Source organism: Chanodichthys erythropterus, chromosome 14, assembly GCF_024489055.1.
Source record: "Chanodichthys erythropterus isolate Z2021 chromosome 14, ASM2448905v1, whole genome shotgun sequence".
NCBI classification, from domain to species: domain Eukaryota; kingdom Metazoa; phylum Chordata; class Actinopteri; order Cypriniformes; family Xenocyprididae; genus Chanodichthys; species Chanodichthys erythropterus.
In genome coordinates, this window is record NC_090234.1 from 9200574 (window position 1) to 9225952 (window position 25379).

A 25379-nucleotide genomic window follows, 5' to 3' on the forward strand; every position below is an offset into this window, starting at 1 on the left:
CTTTTGAAATATATTATTTTTTTTCAATAAAAAAAATATTTCTTCAAAAGTATGACCCCAGACTTTTGAAGAGAAGTTAAGGATGAATATCTTTACAGGAAAACAGAACAAAAACACCAAGAAACATATGAGTGCTTTCCTGAAACATGTGAGAGCAATAAAGGAGCATAGCCTTCATCAGGAACTCATTATTAACAGTGCTGTCAAAATTCAAGTATGATTTCAGAAAAACAGACATGCAGCACTGAGAGAGGCTTCCATTGTGTTTGCCCTTGTGAATGGTGTGCTTCCCCCTGTGTGGGAAGAGAGAGAGAGGGAAAGAGGGGGCGGCTCAGTCCGAAGCAGGCCTGGAACAGTGGTTGTCAGAAAGGCCTTGTCCTGCTGTCAGACCAGCACCATGCTCATCGATCACAGTCACACCCCCTTCCAGCCTGTGTCCCATCCACCATTGGGGGGTCCATGCCGCATAAACAGCCCTATCCGTGGCTTGCATCTGCCGCCTGGGGCCTGCATTCCAGGGCCTGCAGAAACCATCTTTGAAGTGAAAAGCATTGGCTCTGCTTTAGAAAGAGTCCTGTTACCCTTCGGACTGCCTCTTACTCCAGCGCTTTGGAAGGTGAGGCCATAAAGGAACAGTTGGAAAAGCAAACAAGCTTTGACGCCCTGAAAAGACTCATGCGCACGGAGCGCCAGAACAGCCCTGGCACTGTAGAACTCGTCTTGGGCATTGTGATTTGTGTCTTTCTTCATTTTAATTAATTCTTGGGTCAGGACTTCAGAACGGTGTCTTCAATACAAATGTAGCGTCTGTAAACCCACGCAGGTTATTTAGACGGCTGCTTTCCCACAAGATTCCTGCTCAGCTGATGTTTGGTGGAAACATCATTAATGCTACAGGGGTTTCTGAGATTTAATTAGTTTTTGTTATGGAAAGTGGAATGATGGGATTTTCAAAAGTCAAATATCTCCTTGGGTGTTTACTCGGATGCATCAGGAAAAACGCAGCTGGAAGACTACACAAATAACTCGCTGCTGAATTGATTTGTTTGCAGGATTAATTGACTTTTTGCACTGTAACAACATCCTTTTGGTTTCAGAATTGGATTATATGGACAACACTATTGACTTGGAAAAATAAACAGCATTTCTACTAGGACTGGGCCTGAGACGATATATGACGATATATAGTGTGATGACAATGTAAAGCGTCTATCGTTAGAGATTTTGCTATATCATTTATATCACGGTATGCAGTGTTGGGGCTAACGCATTATGAGTAAGGCAGGTTTTTTCAAGTAACTAGTAAAGTAATGCATTACTTTTAAATGTACAACAAAATATCTGAGCTACTTTTTAAAATATGAAACATGAGTTACTTTGTTTTCCCACTTATTGACTAAAACCTCTCTTGTACCTTATGTTGAGAGACATCAGGAGTAAGTGCAGAGGTGTTGTGTGTGCTGTGTAAGCATGATGGTTATTGTACTTTTAGACTAAACGTGAGCGTGCATTTACTCATCTCACCTGCACAAAAACAGATTCAGTATTCATCAAAATGAAGGAAAACAGTGAAATATAAACTCAGAATAATATGCAAACCTGCAATAATTAAATGTTAAATTACACAAATATACTTTATGTATTTAATCTCAAAATGAATCTCAAAAATTACTTTTGGTAAGCATCTCATTTGTGTTTTTTTCTTTTTCTTTTATTGCTTAAGTACGAGCGTTGAACTTTCTTCTCCTGCGTCCTATTCTTCTGCAATCTAGAATGGCAGAACAGCTAGGTTGTTTGAGCTGCGCCCTCTAATGTACAGGCATGAATTTGCATTTCCTTCTTTTTCATTTCACTTTTGGTGTAAAAGGGCTTTTACATTTGCCAATAATTAAACTTTTTTTTGTTATAAAATACAAACAAGCAGAGAAAAAGTTACGTGATGTTCTATTAAAATAACTTCGTAACGTAATTACTGACACGCACACAGAAGATTCAGAATTAATTTCTCTTTTTCAGCTTATTGTGTTGGAATGGTCAAATACACACAATTATGTCAAAATGCCCATTGTGTGGAGTATTTACATAAACACAGTCAGTTATGTCTCAAGTGAACGTAAAGAAATGGGTGAAAATGTAATGTGTGTCAATATATTAGACCCGTGCATTAGGTCTTAAATTGACAGCAGCCTAATCCCTTCTGCCATCTGTGTCATTATTGTTAACCAAACCACAAATGACAAATATAAAAAAAGAACGGTGAGTAATTTTCTAAGTAATACAAACAGTGAAGACTATGCATTTGATTATTCAATTTCTGTAGTATTTCTTATGACATTTTAAATATACCTACTGTACCTGTTCTCATTTTTAATAACAAAAATAAAATAAAACAACTATATTGTGATATATATTGTTATCAGGGAATAAAATGTCTTATATTGTGAAAAAAGATTTTGTTCATATCGCCCACCCCTAATTTCTACCATGTTTCACTACCGTCTGCTGTCAGCAGAACTGCTCTTTTTCATGTCATGACCATTTGGACGAGTAACCTCTCACGGTTTATATGTTGCAAGCACATCCCGAAGTAATCTCACATCATTTGGCCATGGAAAATGTCAAGACTGAGACTTTATGGTGGAAAATGTTTTGGGGTCACATATTCGTTGGAAAAAACAGCTAGAAAAATACTCAGGGAGTGAATGTCCCCTTGCTTGAAATTGATAGAAAAACCAAATGCAATGAGTCAGAGGTACAATAATAGCTTCCATCTGGGACCTGACCCTAGTTTACGAAGGATAATTCCAGCATGAAAGGCCCACAGCAAACCTGAAAATGACAGAGCTCTTAAGAACAAAGCTTCAGTCGTGTGTGCGAGAAGCCAATCTGTCCTGCAAAGGTGTTAAACGATTACCAGACCAGGTGAAACCATAAAAACCCAAGGACAAGTCTTATTATTTGTCTTATTTTAAAAGATAAAACAATTATGAGTTACTTTGAGTTCTCTGATCAACTTTGTTCATTGGGCTTTCCTCACCAAACAGATAGACATGCTTCTGAGTCAGCTATTTTTTAACTATGCTTATTTAGTGGGTCTGACACTCTGTCATTGAGAATTACAGCACAAACCACTGCCCTCCTGTTTCAAAAGGAGACAATGTCAAGGGCACAATCCCATGAGCTGCGTCCGAAGAAAATACCCAGGTTACATAATGCACACTATGCACATATTAAAATTACACAAGGTGTTTCAGATGCAGATGCATCAGATGCAGTAAAACCCTTCTCTCTTCTCTTCTTGATGTAAACAAATGTGCTGTAACTATGCACATGTGACCTGATCAATATGAGATTTCTGGGGCTTTATTATCTCAGAGCCCCAATGATCATGTGCAGTGCATTTTCTGAGGCCTGAGCAAATCCAGGTCCTTTCTGAAACCCATTTTGCCCACTCATTACTGCCAATGCCTCTAACAAAGACCCAAAAGAAGTGAGCCAAAAAGCAGCACATCAGGAACATTGTTTCTCATTTTAAGTAGGGGAGATTTGGTCAGTACAACCTACAATATCCATTAATTTGGGAACACTGGTGTGGATTGCAGGGTGGTGACTGGGGATCTCAAAATCTCATTCAGAGAAAGGTTAAGGAGTGGTGTAAAACATGTGGAATGAGATCGCCAGACAGACACGCAAATACAGCCTTTGATCCACCAGCCAGGACAATCATGCACCGAGACGGCAGCACTAACTTGCGGTGAATCGGTCAGAATCCAGTGGTGGAAAAACAACACTCTGGCCTCCCTGTACTACCCTTATTACTGCTTACGATTAGCGTGTACTAATTGTGCAACGAAATGAAAAATCTGCACAGATGAAGATCTATTAAAGTCCCATCATCTGCCTGAGTGAGAGAGCATGACCCTTGAAGGAGGCCTCACTGCTGTTTTAAGATTTTTCAGGAGTGTTTTTAATTGTCCATCGAGGTGAGCACAAACTATCCTAACTGACTGAATGCTCTTCAGGGACTTTCAGTCTTAGCAATCAGTGCATAAAATTAATGAGCTGTCCTGCTGCTGTGATTTGAAACAAAGCCGGGCAAGCGAACACGTTCCCCATCTGAGGCTCATGCTTTGGGTATTGCAAAACTCAGCCTCATTATCACCACTACCGACTCTAAGGAAACTCAACATTCAGAACACACAAACAACACAAGTGCAGCGATTGTTTTTCAAATACAGAAAGGAACAAACAGTCTATAAATTCATTCCCTTTAAAGCATCCAGCTACAACCATCAAAGTGCTTTTGTAACAAATCCACCATCTTCAACAGTGCATTTCAAAATGTTTTTCTAAATTGTCTAAAGTGAGGTGTATATAAAAAATAAAATAAAATAAAATAAAATAAAAAATACAAGAGTTTGGTCACCATGATAATAATAAGAAATGTGTCTTTAGCAGCAAATCAGCATATTAGAATGATTTCCGAAGGATCGTGTGACACTGAAGAATTTAAAAATTTGCAGGAATAAACTACATTTTCATTTTCTGTTTTTACTGTATTTTTGTTCAAATAAATGCAGCCTTGGTGAGCAGAAGAGACTTCAAGACTTGATGCTGATATTCCATTTGGTGTCAATGTCAATTTAAATGCTCAAATCCTAATGTGACTGTACTTTAAGATTATGGAAAAGTATAAACAAATTGCAAACTTGTACACTGCTAAACCAATTTTTGGTTTGTAGCATAAGAAGTATTCTTTTCAAAGTGAGGGACACCAGTAGGACTACATCAGGACAGAAGTACAACTACTTCGAGGTGGTGCATCACTAAACCATATCAACCCCCAAATCTGCCTGAAAACCAAGAATAGCCTCCGTCAGGCTATATTAAATCCAGCTTTTGGCTCAGAGATTTCCATCCAGCTTTAAGGGCTTGTTAAAATAACTCATTGCACTTTCTGCCGCCGCATTAATAAGATCTGATAACTAATCAGGGATAGCAAGCACAGGGATTGTATATCTTGGTAAATCCAGCCGGAATGTAAACCATTGCCACTCTCAAAGGAGCCCCGTGGCAGCTGCGAACATGGGAAGCTTCACAAAACAGACAGACATCCGGCTCAAATACTCCTTTTATTTGCTGTTTTAAGATCAAATTATGGTTAGAAGAATTTCACACAGATTTTGGATCGTTGACTCGCTCCATTTCATTATTATAATGGGCTGTAATTTTCAATCCTGGACCAATTTAACTAAACAGTGCAATGCAGCAGCCATACGGCAAAACTTGGATAAAGAATGTGCAAATAACAGCGCAAAGGTTATGATATGGTGCAATATTTTTACACTCTTAGTGCTGACAACGTTACAGTGGAGTCTTTCTGTTAGCGATAATGAACATGTGAAAATCCACTTAAGAATCACCCCTAGGTCTACGGCTCTACCCGTGCTGATAATTAAAGTAACCTTCATTTCATCTGTTGGAAATATATCACTTCTCTCCACAAGTTCACACATATTAACACACAAAATCACACTCATTCACACACAAGCTCACACCCACACGTGCAGATGCATACATACATTAGAGAAATGGTTCATTTGCATTCAGAAAGCAAATCCCTTTAAAAATATTACAGGCATATTAAGGTTCTCGATTCCTTTTACGGCTACAATATGTACGATTTTTGGATTAAAATATCCAAAAATCACTAGAACATTGTTATATATTGTTATATATTCAATCAATAAAGTAATCAATCAATATTTAGTTGGCTTGTGTACTATACCAAATGTTTCCAATAATATTAAAATCCAGAGAAATCAGCAATCTTAACCAGTTTAATGGCCTGTGTCATTGCGTCGCCTGTCAATGGACGTCATATCCATGTTACCCTCAATTTCCGGTTTTACTTCCATAGAAACCATGGAAACACCAAAGACGCTTTAATATAGTATGTGTTTTATTAGACTGGTGAGCAATCTTTAGCCCTATTGTTTGAATCTCTTGTTTTCTTGATTTACCACAAGTAAAATGTTTGTACCATGCCAGAGATAACACTTTTTTTCAAGTGGCTAACATAGCATAATCAGAAAAAAAGAGCTTTATTTGTAGTAATAGTAGTGCAGTCCCCCTAATGCACTAATATTTCTGATAAAAGTTGTAATTTAAAACCCAGCACAGGTTTGAAAAAAAAAAAAAAAAAAAAAGTAATTATACATCAATATGACTATAAAATGACAATAACCGTGACCCGAGCTGCTCTGAGACACTGAAAACACCAGATCATGAGCAGCTCACATGTATTAAAGTGTCCCTATTATGGACTTTTGAAAATTACCTTTTATGCTGTGTGTAATGTAGCTGTATGTGAATGTAAACAGTCTGCAAAGTTGTAACGCTGAAAGTGCATCATAAATAAAGTTATTGTCTCTCAAAAGAAGGAGTCGACTCTGAACCGCTTAAACGAGTCGTTTGTAATTCCAATCCCATTTCCGCAAAGTTCATACATCATAAGTTAATACATTTGCATAATGCCCGCCTACATTCTGTCTGGACATCCCGTGAAAACTTTAACCCCTCTCAAATGCTGTAGCTTGTTAGTGTGGATAACATGTCGACAAGACGCTGTGTTCTACGCTATGAAAGGAAATTTGGTTTATTTTCACTTCCAAAGTGTGAGGCTGTGAAGAATCAGTAGTTAAAGATGGGAAAGTACCTGCTTTATGGACCAAATTGCTCCTCAGAATCACAACCTGTAAGTGTGATTAATTATTGATGTATTTTATATGGAGTGTTCAAAATACATGTTATTACTCATGTTATTACTGTCCTACTGAAATACTTCTGCTAATCAGCTGTTGGCCACTATTACCTAAAATTGTGTCCATTAATGCAGAATGTCTTTCGTTCTTACTACTTTGAGTAATGATAAAGGATGGAGCAAGATTTGCTTTACAAACTTTAATGTTACATCAGTTATTCATGTTGCTCGGCTAACATATGCAACGTTATTGGTACTGTAAATAATACAGTTCCTACATTCCTTGCAATGGAGGTTTGGGTTGAATAACTAGTTCTTCCAATATTTCATCACTGGACTGAGCTTGGATTGATATGGTAAAATTGACGCCATCGTTACTGTCTTTACAGTGTGTACAATTGCTGAGATTTAGGAAGCCTCCGGAGCTGTAATCGGTAGACCAATCGCAACAGACTGGGCCATCTGGTCAATCAGAGCAGAGCATGTTTGCGAAAAGGGGGAATTTAGAGAGACTGATTCATCCGACGAGTCATTTCAGAATCTTTGAAAAATGTGCTGATGTGCAATGTATATTATGAGAATGTTTTTTTTATTTTATTTTTTTTTTTTTTATACCTTTGATTCATGTAAACCTATTGTAGAAGACCTCCTAAACATAAACAGGAACCTTTCAAATAGCATAATAGGGGCACTTAAAATGAACACAGTGCCATGCTTTATTCTGAAATAGCATATATATTAATTTCATAGCAGCCTTTGCAATTTGATAATCACACTAGGCTAATCACACTTATCACACTACAGTTGTGATTATAGTTTTATTTCAATTAATCATGCAACCCTAAAGGTGATGATACAAAAAGGTCTAATGCTTTTATGTTAAACATTAAAATAATTTCAATCTTCTTCTGAATCCTTGTTTTTTCTAAGATAAATTGTGTGCTATGTACTATTCACTTCCAGTTCAGATACTGTAATCCAATATCCAAAATTTAACTCTTCTGCATCTCAAGTAAAACTTCTCAACCCAAACATTTACAAAGGCATTACCCAGGAAACTGCATGCAGCATTTGTACTCCACAAAGACAAAAAGCTATTAATTATTTAAGAGGAGCTCTCTCAGTAAAGCATCAAAACCTGCTATATGACTCATCCACACTTGAAGTGTTGAAATGGAGGTCTGCACACCTCAAAATATCTCTGTCAGAGTCACACTCGGGCTCCCTGCCGTAATCAATCCGTTAGCACAGCAGGCCTGCAGAGAGATTTGTGACTTAGACCCTTCCTCTGCACATGAGTGTACGACGCAGCAGCTGTCGCGCTCTGGTAATATAAGCCCTTATTAGTGTCCATTAGGCTGCACTGAAACTAATAAGAGATTGTCAAATACATCCAAACATTCACACAACTCTTCAGAAAACAGAAGGGCATGGTGAAACACGCTCTTAACGCCAAGCTCGTCGACATGACCACTTCCATTACAGGGTGATCAGGAGGAGGGACAGTAGAGATTTATGGACAAGATAAAAAATAAATAAATAAATAAATAAAAATCTAATTGTTAAGTGCACAAAAATGATGCTGAGATTCATTCAAAGATCACATTCACTCGATCCATCACTCACTCACTCACTCACTCACTCACTCACTCACTCACTCACCCGTTCATTCACTCAATCATTCATTAACTCACTGAATCAATCAAACAATCAATCAATTAATACCTCACATACTCGATAAATCATGTTATTTTAGTATCATTTATATACTATTATAGTTTACTAAGTATACTATTTACATTTATTTTAGTTTAAATTTTAGTTTTTATTTATTTCCAGTTAGTAATTGTAGTGCTTATGCTTAACGAAACGAACGAGTGAACGAGCGAACGAGCTAACGAGCGAACGAAGGAACGATAGATAGATAGATAGATAGATAGATAGATAGATAGATAGATAGATAGATAGATAGATAGATAGATAGATAGATAGATAGATAGATAGATATATAGATAGATAGATAGATAGATAGATAGATAGATAGATAGATAGATAGATAGATAGATAGATAGATAGATAGATAGATAGATAGATAGATAGATAGATAGATAGATAGATAGATAGATAGATAGAAAATCCTGGTGCACTCATTCTTTCAATCATTCAAAATCATTCAAATCAAAATAATTTGCTCATTCATCTCATTTATTCTTTCATTACATCACTTGTTTATTCATCACTCATTCACTAATTCATTCACTCATGTACTTATCAAAGACCTCCCATTGCCCTGTCATTATCATTTACATCATAGAGACACACGGAATCACTTGACAGGCGTCTGGTTCTACACACCACAAATGGGTGTTTGGATTGATAAATTGTATGGAGCAGTCACCTTCAGAGGCATCAGTCCTACACTTCTCTTGCCAAACCACAAGCTAGAAAACTAGCCAGCAAAAAATGCATGACCACGCACAACTATTTGAAATGTATGGTCAGGCTTCAGACATCAGCATTTGTATTCAGTTTCATCGTGTTTTGGCTGATCCCACGTTTCATTCCACTCATGGGGTAAAACGAGAAACGCCAAAATCACATGTGTTTCATATAAATCACTTTTGATGAACAAGGAATTAGGAGAGAAATATTGTCTGCTTATGCATATTAATGAGGAACTTTCCAAAAGCATATTCTCAAATACTGATGTTAAATCTATGTTAAATATTTAAACCTAGTCATCAGTTGTTATAGCTAAGTATTTATTTATGTGATTTCATTTTACCATTCTGATTTACATATAGCATTATAATTTCTAGGCATCTTTATTTATATTATTTCGTTTTGTTATTCTATGAAGAACTGTTCATATATTTTACAGTAATACATATTAAAGGTAAATGTTAATACAGTATATAAAATTAGAACTGGCCAAACATGCACAACAGTCCATCTGATGCCCTCAAATCCATATTACCTAATGTAGTGGCACATTTTAAATATTATAAATCATTGTCATTGCTTAATTTAATTAGTTAACTTAATAGTTATAGTTCAATTACATTTTGTGAGAGAAGAAAAAAACTTTTTCAAAAACTTTTTTTTTTTTTTTTTTTGTGCTGACAATCAAGTAGTGCTGACTGACAATCAAAATAACCACATTGGAATGATGTTAATGTATCTGCAGTTTCATTAGCCATTTAACAAATTTAAAGTGTAATAATTATAAGCAGTGTTATGATAATCAGTGATGAAAGGTCTTTGATCTTCAAAGGGAAGGATGTCATCTCTAAACTTAAAGCACCAGGTCAGAGGTCACAGTTCCTTAATGATTTAACCACTATCCTCCGAGTACACAGGCCAGTAACAATACTAGAACAAGAAGTCAAGTTTAGCCTATAATCTTCCCTTTTCTTAGAGCAGAGAAAACTGTAGTGTGGCCTTGTTTTCCTCATCACTTCGCCTATGGCATGCAAGTCTCAGATGCATCTTGATGTAAACACCCTCATGACCCATTTTGCAGCTGTTCCACATATAGTATTCCATAACAGATACAAAAATACACACAAATACAGACGTCTAACTGAACACAAGCCGGCAATCAGGGATACACTCACATCAAGAGAACAGTTGGACAGAGAACATGGTGAAAATCTCAAACATCTCTCAGTAGTGCTGAAGTCCAGAGGATAGACGCAGAGCATTTTATGAAGAGCAGAAGTGATTTCTCCAGGGAGACTGCGTAACTCAAGTAATACCATGGGCAGGACTGAAGTGCTCAAACCAGCTGCCAGCCAATCTATTATCAGCTCCCTCAACCACAGCAAAACTCACACCTACACACACTTAGTGCACTTTCACATTAAAGCTTAATGTGCTTTTTGGGATGAAAACAGATTTCCAAACTTGGGTGTTAATTTGAAAAGTACAGAAGAATTCATAATTGGTATCAAACCTCAATAACAGCTTAACTTGTGCAACTGAACCACTATTGATCACATTCCCATTCCTGAGTTTCTGACATTATTTTTAAATTTAATTTTATATAAACCACAGTGTCCACAGTGTTTGAAAAATGTCCAAAAACTGTAACTTTAGGGGTACAACAGCTTGTAACTGGGGCAGAACCCTTAAGGGACAACTTTGTACCTTATCTACTGCTGAAGGTGCATATTGGTCCTTTAGAATAGTAATATGTATCTTAAAGGTAATACTTTGAACCTTTTAAGGGTAAATAAGGTATCCCTAAGTAAGGATACTGCCCCAGTGACAAGATGTTGTACCCCTAAAAGTAAAATTTTTGCACAAACATTTACATTTAAAGGATTAGTTCACTTCAGAATTAAAATTTCCTGATAATTTACTCAATCCCATGTCATCCAAGATATTTATGTCTTTCTTTCTTCAGAAAAGAAATGAAGAAGGTCCAAATTCCAGTTTTATTGCAGCTTCAAAGGGCTCTACATGATCCCAGCTGAGGCAAAATGATCTGTCATTTTCTAAAAAAATAAATAAATAAAAATGATATACTTTTTAACCAAAAATGCTCATCTTGCTCTAGCTCTGTGATGCACCACACATTACGTAATCGTTGGAAAGGTCACACGTGATGTAGGCAGAAGTAAGAAGTACCGCAGTAGGGTGTAAAGCTCCATCTCATTTTCTCCTCTTCAAAATTGTCAGACATCGTTGTTTTACCTTTTTTATGTAAAGGCCGTTTGACTTTGCACATTCCCATTTAAACACTTCCTCAGTACGGCCTACATCACGTGTGACTTTTCCAATGTGATCACGTAATGTGTGGTGCATTGCAGAACTAGTGCACGACGAGAATTTGTGGATAAAAAGGTTTTTTTTTTGTTTTTTTTATGAAAATGACCGATCATTTCTCTAGATAAGACCCTTATTCCTCAGCTGGGATCATGTAGAGCCCTTTGAAGCTGCAATGAAACTGCAATTTGGACCTTCAACCCACTGTACCCTGTTGAAGTCCACTATATGGAGAGAAATCCTGGAATGTTTTCCTCAAAAACCTCAATTTCTTTTCGACTGAAGAAAAGCCCAAACACTAGCAATACAACTGAGTCTGATCCTCTGAATCTAATGCGAGACAAAGAATGATGGCCAAGATCTTCTCTTTTCATCAGTTTACAATGTTTGAATTTGAGTATATGAAGAGAATTTGTGTCTTTAGACTATAAAAAAGCACACATAAAGCAGTGGAAGTCTCACATGCTTTACATCAAACACACACACTTATCCCTCTTCAATGACTAACGTACATCTATTTGTGCGTCTGATGAGGTGATGCAGAGAAGTGTTTCACAAGCTTAACTGCTTCAAGCTGCCCTTTAAGGGGGTCTGCACCACAGATCTCCTCTGTCCTCGGGTACACAGAACTCTCATATTCCTCTCTCCAGAGCATGGCTGACAGATCAGAGGTGTGGCCGTATCTGGGAAAAATCCATTTGCACTCAGAATGCGGGACATATACTCAACTCACCATGGAGTTTAGAAACATTTCCATCGTGAGCCAAATGCTTCGCCATTACAGACAATGAGCAGCATAAACAAATGAATGGTATTCCAGGGACACACTCAGTTGTCCTATTTAGAGCTGCTGTATACAGAGCCGTTGCTAGTACATTACGCTGATGAAAGGAAGAAAATGGGCCGTGAAATGAAAAAGGCACTGTAAGAAGAAAAGTGTGCATGTGAGAGAAAAACTCTACCTTGGCAAGCGACTCCCCGCTCCTCGTAACCTATGTTACATAGGCATTTCCCAATAGGCACCAGCCACTCTCCCTCAGTACTGCAGTACATTTTTGGTGGATCCTCCTCCTTGGAATTGTTGACACAGGAGCCCCTAACCTCCACCAGCGACTGAGAGTCCGTGGGTACCGTGTCAGGATACATAGCCAAGTTTCTCACCGTAAAAGGGCATTTTTTAAAGTACACCCGCACTGAAACAAGGGCCACGCAGGCTCCCACATCCTGGAAAGCCAGATAAAAGCCCTTCTTAGTCATGGGCCCCACCTCACGGACCTCTGTGTTTAACTTCAGGATGCGGTCGCCTAGGTCCATCTGAGTAAAGCTCTCATCGGCGGCGATGGTGTCTATTTTGGAGAACTGGTGCTCGCGGAACTTACTTCCCTGGTCTTCATCTGTCTCTAGGTAGTGTAAGTTGAATGTCTCTTTGCAAGTCAGGACCATGGGAATACTGTTGCAGTCTCTCAGGGTAAACTTGAGCTCCACATAGATCTTCTGCGCAGAATTGCGAGGAATCCAGTTGGTCCTCAACCAGTTGTTCTGGCTGTACTCCATCACGTTGCACACCTGGAAGGTCCGGATGGGTGTGTAGTGTTCATCCACACCGCTAATTTCCTCCCACTGCAAAAAAAGAAAGAAGTTAATCAAATCTATTCAGAGGAAAGCGAACAGCTACTGTACTCCTACATTTCAGCGGAACCGTGACGAATGTAAAACACCTGAGCAGCGGGCTTATTTATTTCTCAAACACATTTGGAATAATGGATCGTTTCAAATTAATATCTCCCCTGTTCATATAATTAATGTGGGACATAATTAACGAGGCTCTCCACTCTGAGTACTCTCCCTTGTAAGGCGAGCCTGACAAATCATTTTGTTTTGTCACTTGGGGTGTCCGAAGTCACAATGCGGCCAGAAGTCTGAGGTTTAACGTACACAAAGCAGAATAAATGATGAACTGAGAGACAGTGTTTTCTATTACAATAATGGAGTAGAATATGGCTCTCTGTCAAGCCGAAGTTTATAAAAGCCCTTGGCTGAGTGAGACAAGGCCTCTGGAGTGGCTGTGAGCTGTTCATTACCCAGCAGAACAAGTGTGCCCTCAGACTAAAGAATTGCCTATTTGTGTTTCAACTGTGAGGGTGCTTAATGAAACACCCAAAAAAGGAGCTTTCAAATGTTTTTCAAATGCAAACTGACTGAATTCATTGACAGCTGGAATTCCATCCACATATTTCAATGCACATTTTGGTATATTTCATAATTAATGGTATATGGAAAACCAAAAGGGAAGAAAGTTTCCAAAATTCACACAATATACAAGCAAGCAGACTAAATGATTGAAGAAGTCTCACATACGTCACCACCATTTGCATAAATTACGGGGGATGGTTTTATTAACTTTTAATAAAACCTAAATTTATCCCCCTCACTTTATTTTTTGGGAAGGTGTGTTCATGTAAAAGTCAATGCGAACAAATCTAAGATTTAAATTCTAAGAGACAAGATAGTCTATGCATGCCCTGTCATTTTATTCTTATGTAAACGAGGCGATCTGAACATTACGGCGTGCTAAACACTCTCATGTAATGTATGTTTTATTCATACTCAAAGCCGGAGGACGCTCTCTCACAGAAAGTCCAAAACAGATTCACAGAAGTAATAACTTCATACTTAAAGCCGGAGGACGCTCTCTCACAGAAAGTCCAAAACAGATTAATAGAAGTAATAACTTATGACCTTCCAGGAATTCCCTTATATGGACAAAAGCATCCTTCGCTGTGGCAGCAGCTGAATAAAAATCACAAATGTTTTGACTGATGAAACGTGAAGACAATAAACACACGATTGCGACAATATATGATTTATGTGTTTTTCAAGCTATCTTATGGTATTTATATGACAATAAAGTATATGAAAAATGCAGCGCAAATTGACAGCTTTTATAGAAACTATAAAATACAGTAAGTCTACCTGTCAGAAGTTTGAAAACATTATAATTTTTTAATGTTTTTGAAAGGGATTTATACTCCCCAAGGCTGCATTTATTTAATCAAAAATACAGAAAAAACAGTAATATTGTGAAATATTAATACAAATTAAAATAGCTGTTTTCTATGTGAATATATTGTAAAATGTAATTTATTCCTGTGATCAAAGCTGAATTTTCAGCATCATTACTTCAGTCTTCAGTGTCACATGATCCTTCAGAAATCATTCTAATATGCTGATTTGAAACAGTTGTGCTGCTTCATATTGTTGTGGAAACCTATATATGAAAATATAGGAAAAATAGATAATAGAATTATAGATATTATTGTTCAGCAGTATATTTTATTTAATTAAAAGCAAGAGATTATATAAAAAATAAATAAATAAATGAAACCAGTCAATTAGACAAAGGTCAGTTAAAATATTACAACTGATATTACAACTGATATTTCTGTCCCCCTCACTTCTGAAATGATGATTACGCCCCTGGTCACCACTCAGAAAGAACTCTGTTTCACCGAAAAATCAAGATTTTGATAAAAAAAAAAAAAAATGAATGGATTATTATTTTATGAATAACAGGCATCGTGATTCTGTGTAAATCTGCAAGCTTGGCATTAAGGCAGGGTCTAAACGAGGCATTATGATTCTAGAACAATTGTATCTGCTTCTGATATTGTGTTTATGAAGTTGTGAAGTGAACAAATATGATGCAAATTGAAATAAATCAATGGAAATTTCAGCTGGTCATTTGTCTCAGAGATATTTACTGAGCCAACCTGTGTTCACCAGCATAGCTGATGCTCCAAATTAAGTCCAGGTGCCTGGGCTGTGCCGCATTATCAAACTGCATAGAGAATGACTGTACTGAAACCATGACTGCCAAAATAAATGAAACATCATATACGATGTGTAAATCACACACGCTTGAGAATATAGTGTGGACTGTCTGCTGCCATGAATGACATCATCACCAGCACAAGCCAATCTCCTTTATACTACTTTATAATGCATAACACTCAGTCACAGAGAGGGAAAAACTGTAAAAGCCTTGTCTGGATATCTCTTTTACGGACAGCAGCTTCTAAAGGCCGCATTGATTTCTAGGAGAGCACAAGTCTACGATTGGACACCAATCTGTATTTCCTTCTCCACAGCGGGAGACGTCAGCCGTGCGCTTTGCAACTTAACACTCGATGGGAAGACTGAAGATGACTTTAGGTTTCTCCGAATATCACTTTACAATAGTAATCCCCCTCCAGCAAGGAAAGCAACAGAGAAACGAGGAAATCAGCAGTTGGTACATTTGGCAGGGCTGCGGCCCAACTCCCCCCTGTGTACACTCAGTGTGTACACAGGCCAACTGGTACTTTAAACTAATAGATTCCCTGGCACTTGTGGACAAAGTGGGGCAGAGCTTATGTTTCAGACAGATATATAATAAAATTATAATCCTCCCCTTGCTCGTATTACAATGGAATTGCATTAGTTAGTGAAGACTGACATATACTGCTGGCTTTTGCTGGTATCGTATGCACATTTCTGGTATAGGTGCACACAGTTTCTCTTGATCAAATCCCACTCTCTTCATTATAATGAACAAAATTAGAGCAGATTATCTTTGTGAGGACTCCATTAGAGTCTCAACAATGGGATGCCAGAGAGGCCATAGAGGAAAAGACATACTTATAGGTACACAGGAGATCTAGTAACGGAAATTGCTTGCTGTAAAAATACACATTTGTACTAATCAACACAACTTGTGCAGTGAGGGCTTGATATCCACTAAGAATACACATCGTTCCAAGCTTGAGTGGTATTAAAGTGTAAGTGACATGATTTAGCTGAAGACAAGCAAATGCTAGCTTTTGTAATTTATTTTTAAGCAAACTTTTTTTCTCGATTGGTAAACATTTAAATACATTTGCTTTCAAAAGTGTATTTTTCTAGTAACAAGCTATTTTCCGCCCAAACAAGTAGTGATGAAGAATGACAAAAACTAGATCAATAGTTTTTGTCACAGTGTATTGCAAAAATAATTTAATAATAAAATACACTGTTTTTTTCCACATACAATTGGGTAGTATGATTAATTACATTAAATTGCTTCATGTAAAAAAAAAAAAAAGGAAGAAAAAAAAAAGGAAGAAATGCTATTTGCTAAATACTGATTCCTTGGGAAAAATAAGTACACTTCAGCATACTTTTAAAAGAGTACTTACTACAGAAATAATATATGTTAAAAGAATATACTTAAGTGCAAACTGAATGTAAAGTTTTTGAACACTTAATTGCATGTTATTTGCAATTAAATGAATTGTTTAAATTTATATTAAATGCAATTAGTTGAAATTAGTTCACTTTGAATTAGTGCTTTTTGGTAACACTTTATTTTACAGTGCAGTAAGTACATGTTAGTAATAACAGTAAATTATGCATAATTACAAGTACATGTAATTAAATTAATAGTACTCAGTACTTATTTGAGTTATTACAATGTAACTACGGCACTGTAAAATAAAGTGTAACCTGCTTTTTTGACCTAAGTAGGTAGCACTTAAATAAGTCATAGTACGTCACAATTACTTCTATTGACTTTAAAATATGATTAAAGTATGCTGCCATATTTACTAACAAGCATTTATGGTAAATAAAAAATACAAGTCATTTCTATTGAATACATATGTAATTCCACATTTGTAATTCCACAAGTGGCAATTTAGTACATTTAAAATATATTATACTATAAAATATATTGTAACTTTAAAAGTAATACTGAATAACACAGTACAGTTAAAATTAATAAATGTTCTTTACACATGCTTTAGTATGTTAGTCAACACATCAAATGTGTATTTAAAGCACAACAAAAGATAAAAACACAATTATTTAAAATGTACAACATTTAATTTGACATTATTACTAAGTGCACTGTGCACTTTTTAAATGTCTACTTAAGTGTATGAAGAAACATGAAAGTGTCATGAAAGTCATGAAAGTGTATTCATTTTAAGTACTCACGAAGTACTTATAGTAATTTTATGTATGCAAGTACAGTTTTTAAATAGATTTGAAGTACTTTTTAACAGATTTGAAGTACACTTCAAGTTTAGATTGCATTCAGTAAAATTCAGCAAACTTCTTTTTCGGAAAGGACTGCAAAGAAAGAAAAAGAAAAAAACAACAACATTGAAAGCACTGTGCACTACAAGTACACTAGCTTCAGCGTAATTAGCTATTTTGATGGTTGCTTGTTGTGTAGCTAACTACTTAAGTGTAGCTAGCTAAATTACCTTAATTTATGTGTAGCTTGTATCTTAAAATCTACAGTTTCAAAGCAGTTTACCCAATGCTGTTCAAGAAGCACAAACTCATCCATATTATATTATAAACACCTAGCAAAATTTAAGACACAAATCACTCCAAAATGAAAACTGAAAAAGACTTATGGTTATACGTGAGGCCCATGAGCTTTCATTCCAAGAATATAGCAGGAAACACTAGAAATGACAAGTGCTTCACCATCTAAGATTTCCTGCACTAGGTCACAGCAACAACTGTACCCGATCAGTCAATACCTTTTCATCACAGCTTTTACCACAGAGGAACCATAACACATTGTGTGCTGCCCGCTCACCCCGCTGCGGCCATATGACGTGCTAATCCACCTTTATAGAGGGGGTTTTCTTTGCACTTTATACAGCTGGAGACCTTTCACAGTTTCTTTTTGGGGAGGTTGGGGTGGGGTGGGGGGTTGGTAAATGAGTTTCAGGATCATGTTGGAAATATTGCCTTTCGCTGTGGGCATTGGCAGAGTGTGAGAGAGCAATGCATAATGAAAATTTTGTGTTTGCTGCCTATTTTGTCTCAGTCGATTATGCTACAATGCTAGAGATCTTCTAGCTTCTACTTCAGATTTTTAGAGACCAAAATATGACAAGGAAATACATTATTACGGGAAATCGATGTGCACAATGTGTAGTTTGCCTTTTTTTTTTTTTTTTGATGACATTCATTTGTTATGAATAATCTTTTGTTTTTTCATCGAAATAAAACTATAAAAGAAATCTAATTGTAGTGAAATCTTATTTACTGTATTTTACAAAACACACACATATTATATATATATATATATATATATATATATATATATATATATATATATATATATATATATATATATATATATATATATATATATATATATATATATATATATATATAAATCTGAAAAACATTAACATTTGTAAAATGTATTTGTGCAGCTTTTTCACAATTAACTTGTCATATGTACATCATGTAGTTAAATGAAAAAGAAAAAAAAAAAAAAAAAAAAATAAAAACCAGGGGTTTTTGGTCATACTGACCAATTTGATTAATCAAATCATATATACATTATTGGGTAGTAACGGATTATATGTAATCTGGATTCCGTAATCAGATTCCAAAAATTAAATACTTGTAATTAGATTATATTACATTTTAAAATACTCATAATCGGACTAGTTACATTTTTATTGATTACATGATTACTTAATATTCACAAAATGACAGTAAATTAATAATCATTTATTGATTCTCACTCATTTTAATTTTTTTTATCTTTTAAAACAGCCTATTGTTTATGTCAAGAACGTCTTCCAGTTTTGTGGAATTATGTGGGAAATCAGATGCCACACAGCATAACAAATAAAATATTTCATATTTATTGTGTTTTGTTTTGATTATTTGTTAAAAATTTACAATAAAGTTCCAGTAGTTAATGTTAGTTAATACATTAGCTAACATGACCTAACAACGAACAATACATTACAGCATTTATTAACCTTTGTTAATGTTAGTTAATAAAAATACAACTGTTAGTTCATGTTAGCTCAGGTCCGTTAAATAATATGAACAGATACATCTTTTGATTTTAATAATGTCTTTGTAAATGCTGAAATTAACATTAACTAAGATTAATAAATGCTTTATAATTATTTACTGCTTAATAATAGTTAGTAAGGCAGTTGTTAAGTTTAGATATCGAGTAGGAATTGGATATAGGATTGGAATAGGATTAAGGGATATTGAATATGGTCATGCAGAATTTGCAGCTCTGAATATTTACATTTCTGGCCTACTACCCAGTACAGCCACCGATACTCCCTCTGCGAGAGATAATTCATTCAAAAATCTTAAATGGAAATAAAAACAATGCCAATGCCAAGCCAAGGCGGTGTTCAAGAGTCATTTGCACTTCTCTTTCTGTTCCTCAGGAGAAACGAGGCATTCCAAACCCAAAACTACAACCACTAATCAAGTTCTAATCAGTGACTTCACAGATGCCACAGCAAAGATGCTTTTTAAGAACTCAAATAACAATTGTGCAGGGTCCTCAGAGCAACTCAACAGATCTTAGCAGTTCATACGGTTAGTCGTGCCGCAAACAGAGTAATCCGACTGCCTTGGGTAATGAATCCCAGGCTGAGGCCTGATGCAATTTGGAGAGGCCATAATAAACAGCGCTGCATGTTTAAAGAGCTGTCTGCGCAGGGCCGATTTATATTTACTGCCCTTATCTGAGCGTGCGGCCGCACAGGGAGCGTCCGATGGGCTTAGCTCTTAATTTGCTTTAACCGGGCCGATTTGTGCTTACACTGGCAGAAGGCGGGCGGCCCATCCGTCAGTGTCAGCGCTGCAGCGGCACATTATTTGAAATCATTTTTGAGGGCATAGCTTTCAGGGCAAAATGCTTATCGCTCCAAACTAGGGAGAAGTCCTGAGTAATTAGAGTTAATTCACCTTGAGAACCTGATCTTCGGTGTAGTCGTGACAATAGCTACACGTCGACTTAATAAATCCCACAGCATTCACCACATATCTGCGAGGGATTTCCTTTTTCATTCTAAATCACCTTTATGGCTATTGTAAAGATTAATGATGCCTTCTCTGTTGAACTTATGAACGTTTAGAAATTAATCTAGCAAATTAGTGCAATTACTCAATTTTCAATAAATGCAGTCTACATTAAAAAGCACTTAATTTAAAATGCAAATGACCTTTTTTTATTTTTTGCTTCATGTTTTTCTTTTTCCTGCTTTTCTTCTCCCTTACGTCTAAGAAATGAAAGCTTCACATTTTACTGTGCCAACAGTAAAAAAGAACGAGGGGAAACAAGGTTTGGCAGCTATATGGAACAAATTACTGGATTACCTTTAGCAACTGCCAGCAAGTCATTTTAACACATAATAAAGTTTAAAGAATGTTTTGGTCTGAGTAGCCCTTGAGACCAATACCTGTACAACTCGACAAATAAACATGGTTATTATCGGAAGTTGCGACCTTGAGGTTTTGACAACAAAAATAAAGTACCCAGACTTGTTCCACGCTGACAGGAGAAACATACCTTTGGGTTTATTATGTTTATAATATATGTTATCTGTATATATTGCTGGTCAAAGTTTGACACTGAAATCATTCTAATTTGCTGGTGCTAAATTATTATTATTATTATTATTATTATTTGTGCTTAAAAATGTTGAAGAAAACATTTTTTGCTGCTTAATTTTTTTGTGGAAACCATGGTAAATTTCCTTTCAGGATATTTTATGAATAAAAAGTTCAAAAGAACAGCATTTATTTGAAACTAATGTTTTGAAACTAGGGTTACCTTTTTTTATCTTACTTAATCCAAACTTTTGAATGGTAGTGTATCACAGTTTCTAAAAAAAAATATTAAGCAAAAACTCTGATAATAACATTGATAATAATAAGAATTGTTTCTTAAACAGCAAATCAGCATATTAGAATGATTTATATAAATTTAATTCTAATTTTATCTGTTAAAATCTAATTAATTTATATAATTATTCTCAAGCCTAAATAGTTCCCACATCTTTATGCACATATAGTTTTGGCTCCCCAACAACATCCTCACAGCATGAAACCTCTGTTCTCTTCTTTTCCACTAAGAAATATGGATTAGGGCTGCAACAACACTCACCCCATGGGATGGGGATGATATCCAACCCAGCTCCCCTTGGCTTGCTTTGGAGTCCAACAGGTTAACTGTAGAAAAGGAGAGAGAAGGGGAGAGAAACAAATAAGCAGTTATCCCTTTTTAGATCGGGTTTCACCCCCCGCCACACAGCCACTCGGACCGGGATACAACTCTCAGTGTGCAGCGTCCCGATCAACACAGTATTTACTCAGCTGCGCTGCTCTTGTGCCACAATCCAATTAAACAAACAATGGAGTCAACGGACTCATCCTTCAAACGAACATTATTCAATGTGCCGTACTAGCTTTAACCGGACGGAAAAAAGTTCCCCCCATTACCCCGTGCGTGCGTGCATGGGGTCTTTAATGTCAGACCAAACGTTGATCTTGTGTGTGTCAGAGTATTATTTCACTGATACTTATCTTTGACAAGGCAAACAAATCTCAAATGGTTTCTTTCATCTGACAAACTGAATAGATGATAGGAGATTGTTGATAAGAGATTGTTGCTCACCACTGTGTGATTTTTTCACTATCATTTATTATTTATACATAAAAAGTATTTTATTTTTCATTCATATTTTTCTTATTGCTGTTTTTCTCATTCGTGCAATATAAAAATTCTCAGATGTTATTGTTTTATTTAGCTCATATGATGTTTAATCTTTGTGTTCAATATTTATTTCTGTTTGTGTAGACTTTTTTTTTCTTTTTAATTAAACACATTATCAAATCCTTGTCAAATCCAATCAATTTAAAAATTAAAGAAACAACAACGAAAACCGAGATAAAAAAACAATAGAAAAAATAAAAAAATAAAACAATGGGAGATGACAGAAAGGAAATATTACTGCATTATTAAAAATGGCTGGCTGCCTGCATGGCGTGCTACAGAGGAGAAGGTCACGGCAAGCTCTTGACATCTCAGTGTCTCCTGCTCTCATAATAACAGCTCCTGTTTGATTGAGCAAGGCTTCAGCAGGCACAAAGAGAAAGAACAAAAGCCTCCATCGGCGTACAGTAAACGCATAATCCCAGCTGACATGTGGGGCACTCAGCATGGCGTCTATGGCCCCGACTCATAGCTGTGTCACTCATTCTCCCTACAGCGATGGCGAGGAAACATCCAGCCAAATCAAATGGACATATGGGACATGGATGACATAAACCTTTCTTTTATAAAAGTGCCTACAAACATATACTTTAATGCCAATATTTATAACAAGCTTATCCTAAAGTGTGACGTGATGTCCAAGTCTAAGACAGTACACCTTCCAAACATAAGAAATCAGTCCATAAATGCAGTTTGCTGATTCGTACCAGTAAAAAAAAAAAATCTCATTCTTTAATATATATTGATATTTACTCATTATTTTCAGCATTTTAGAAAAATAGTAAAGTCATCAATATTATGAAATTTGGTAGTGACCAAAAATAATTTTTTTTGGCTTGTCTCAGCTCTGAAATTTCTGGACAACTTCACGGTGCAAAATAAGTATTGAAGACATACTGAAGTTCACATTTATGCTGGGCACTTTGTTTACCTTTATTATATGGTTCAACCAGGGGTGCGTTTCTTGTACAATGTAGAGTAATAACTTATTTCAATCCATTTTGAGATTGTTTTGCTATGAATTATGGACATGGCATCTGAGAACTAATACTCATTTTTCTCAGTTACTTTGCTTTATTTCCAGTTTCCAGGCTCATTCTTACATACTACAGCACGTACGCACATGTACACTTTTCAAAAACGGTGCTTTAAATCTCTTGACAAACTAAAAGACATCAATGAAATTTGGGTAACACTTTACAATAAGGTTCATTAGTAAACATTAGTTAACATGAACTAATACTCTACAGCATTTATTAACCTTTGTTAATGTTAATTTCAACATTTACAAATACATTATTAAAATCAAGAGTTGTATTTGTTAACATTAGTTAATGTACTGTGAACAAACTATGAATAGCTGGATTTTTATTAACTCATTTTAACAAAGATTAACAAATACAGTAATAAATGTTTTTGTCACAAATCCTGTCAATTCCCCGGACTACATTTCCCATCATCCAATCACATGCACTCACTCCACCAATCACCTGTTGCCACATACAGCCATGCACACTCCACACTAATCACCACACCCAGCTGATGCGCATTACCTGGACTATAAAGGACTCATACACACACCACCTCACGGCGAAGTCTTGATTCCTAGTGACAATTCTGAGCGTACCTTGTATCCTGTCTGCCTGTGTTTGATCTTGCCTGTTCCTGTGTACTGACCCGTTGCTGCCTGTCCTGACCCGACCCGACCCTTGCCTGGTATAGCATTCTGTGTATGATATCCGCCTGCCTCGATCTACTGCCTGTACCCTGACTACGATTCTGCCTGTTCCTTACTGTTCCTGTTTGTTCCTGTTTTGACCCTGCCTGTACGACCACCCTCTTGCTTTAATAAAAGCTTGCATATGGATCTTACCATGAGTCCCGCTTCGTTACAGTTTTGCTCATGGTTAGTTCATTTTAGTTAATAAATTAACTAATGTTAACAAATGAAGTGTTACCAAAATTTGTATCTACATGAAATGAAAAATATAGATTGCACTGAATGTAAGCTTGCCTATTTTGCACAAGATAAGGATTTATTAAGTCCACATGCCATGCAAACAAGAAACTATGCTTCTAATCACAGGTCGAGTGCTGTAGTTCCACCACACAACCACACAACTCTGCGATGCAGTTTGTGAATGTTAGTTGGAACTATGGTTTCGGGAAACAACGACTCATTGAACTATTCTGATAACGATGGAACTTGCAACCATAGTTGGCAAACAATGCCTTTGGGAAACACACCCCAGGCTGATTGAATTTTTGATTGATTATTATTTTTTTATATTTATTAAATTAAACATTTGTTTTGTAAAGAACAGTTGCCCATCTATGTACAATACTAATTTCAAGCATTTAATTATATGTTTTTCTATAAAATGTTAAAAAACAACAACAAAAAAAAAAAAACACATAATTGACTCAGGTGCATCCATTATTTTGAATAGTGTATATATATATCAGGGTCTCTAAGGAGGGTCTGTTGGAGACCCCATTATCAAATTCCAGCACAAAACGGCACCGCACCTGAGCACTAGCCAAACAGCTGGCTGTTCTCATACTGTAGATGATCCCTATTACCTATAATAAAGCTATCTGCTTATGTCAGATAATGGCAGCTCACATCCAGCTCCGTTGGTTCCAATTTAAAGTTCTCAATGAGCCGAGCCGGCATCTCAAATTGAGCCGACCAGGGAAATTTGAGACCATAAAATTAGATAGCTACAAGGGTGAGGCAAATTCTGCAGCTGTAAGAGAAGGAAATCACAGCCAACGTCATTCCCACCCTCTCCACAAAAAAAAAAAATTTAGCATCAAGCAACGTGTCTAAGCACAAAACAAAGGCCTAATTATTAACAGCTGATTCAACGGCCATTTCATCCAACCAACCACACCAGACAAAATAGGTAAATCAATACAGAAGTGAGACAATAATCTAGGATTCCAACCACAGGCCGCCAAGAGGTATCTGTCTCTCTAATGTATCATCCTTGCACTACTACTGTAGCTATTATTTTCCTTTCATCAGCACATGACACACTGATCGAATACATTAACAGAGCTGACAATGGAGACAATGGTAATGTTTCATTCACAAACTATCTAAGAACAGCTCAATCTAAAATATATATCTACACTGAGATCATAATATTGAACAAAGAAGACAAGAAATCAGTATTAAAACTGCCCCATTACTTTTACCCATCAACCTACAGATAGATAAACAGTTAAATCATAATTTCACTTTTATATTATGTG

The 25379-nt window shown here is 36.2% G+C and overlaps 1 protein-coding gene across 3 annotated transcripts in view; it reads right to left on the reverse strand.

Annotated features, from left to right (window-relative positions):
- Nucleotides 1-25379, reverse strand: part of epha3 (eph receptor A3) — a 135046-nt gene that overhangs the window by 103887 nt on the left and 5780 nt on the right. For all 3 annotated transcript variants that reach the window (XM_067410714.1, XM_067410715.1, XM_067410716.1), the window contains exons 2-3: nt 21510-21574; nt 12496-13153 (exon numbers count right to left, since the gene is read on the reverse strand). In XM_067410714.1, the coding sequence (XP_067266815.1) occupies nt 12496-13153; nt 21510-21574 (723 nt within the window). The remainder of the gene's footprint in view (nt 1-12495; nt 13154-21509; nt 21575-25379) is intronic.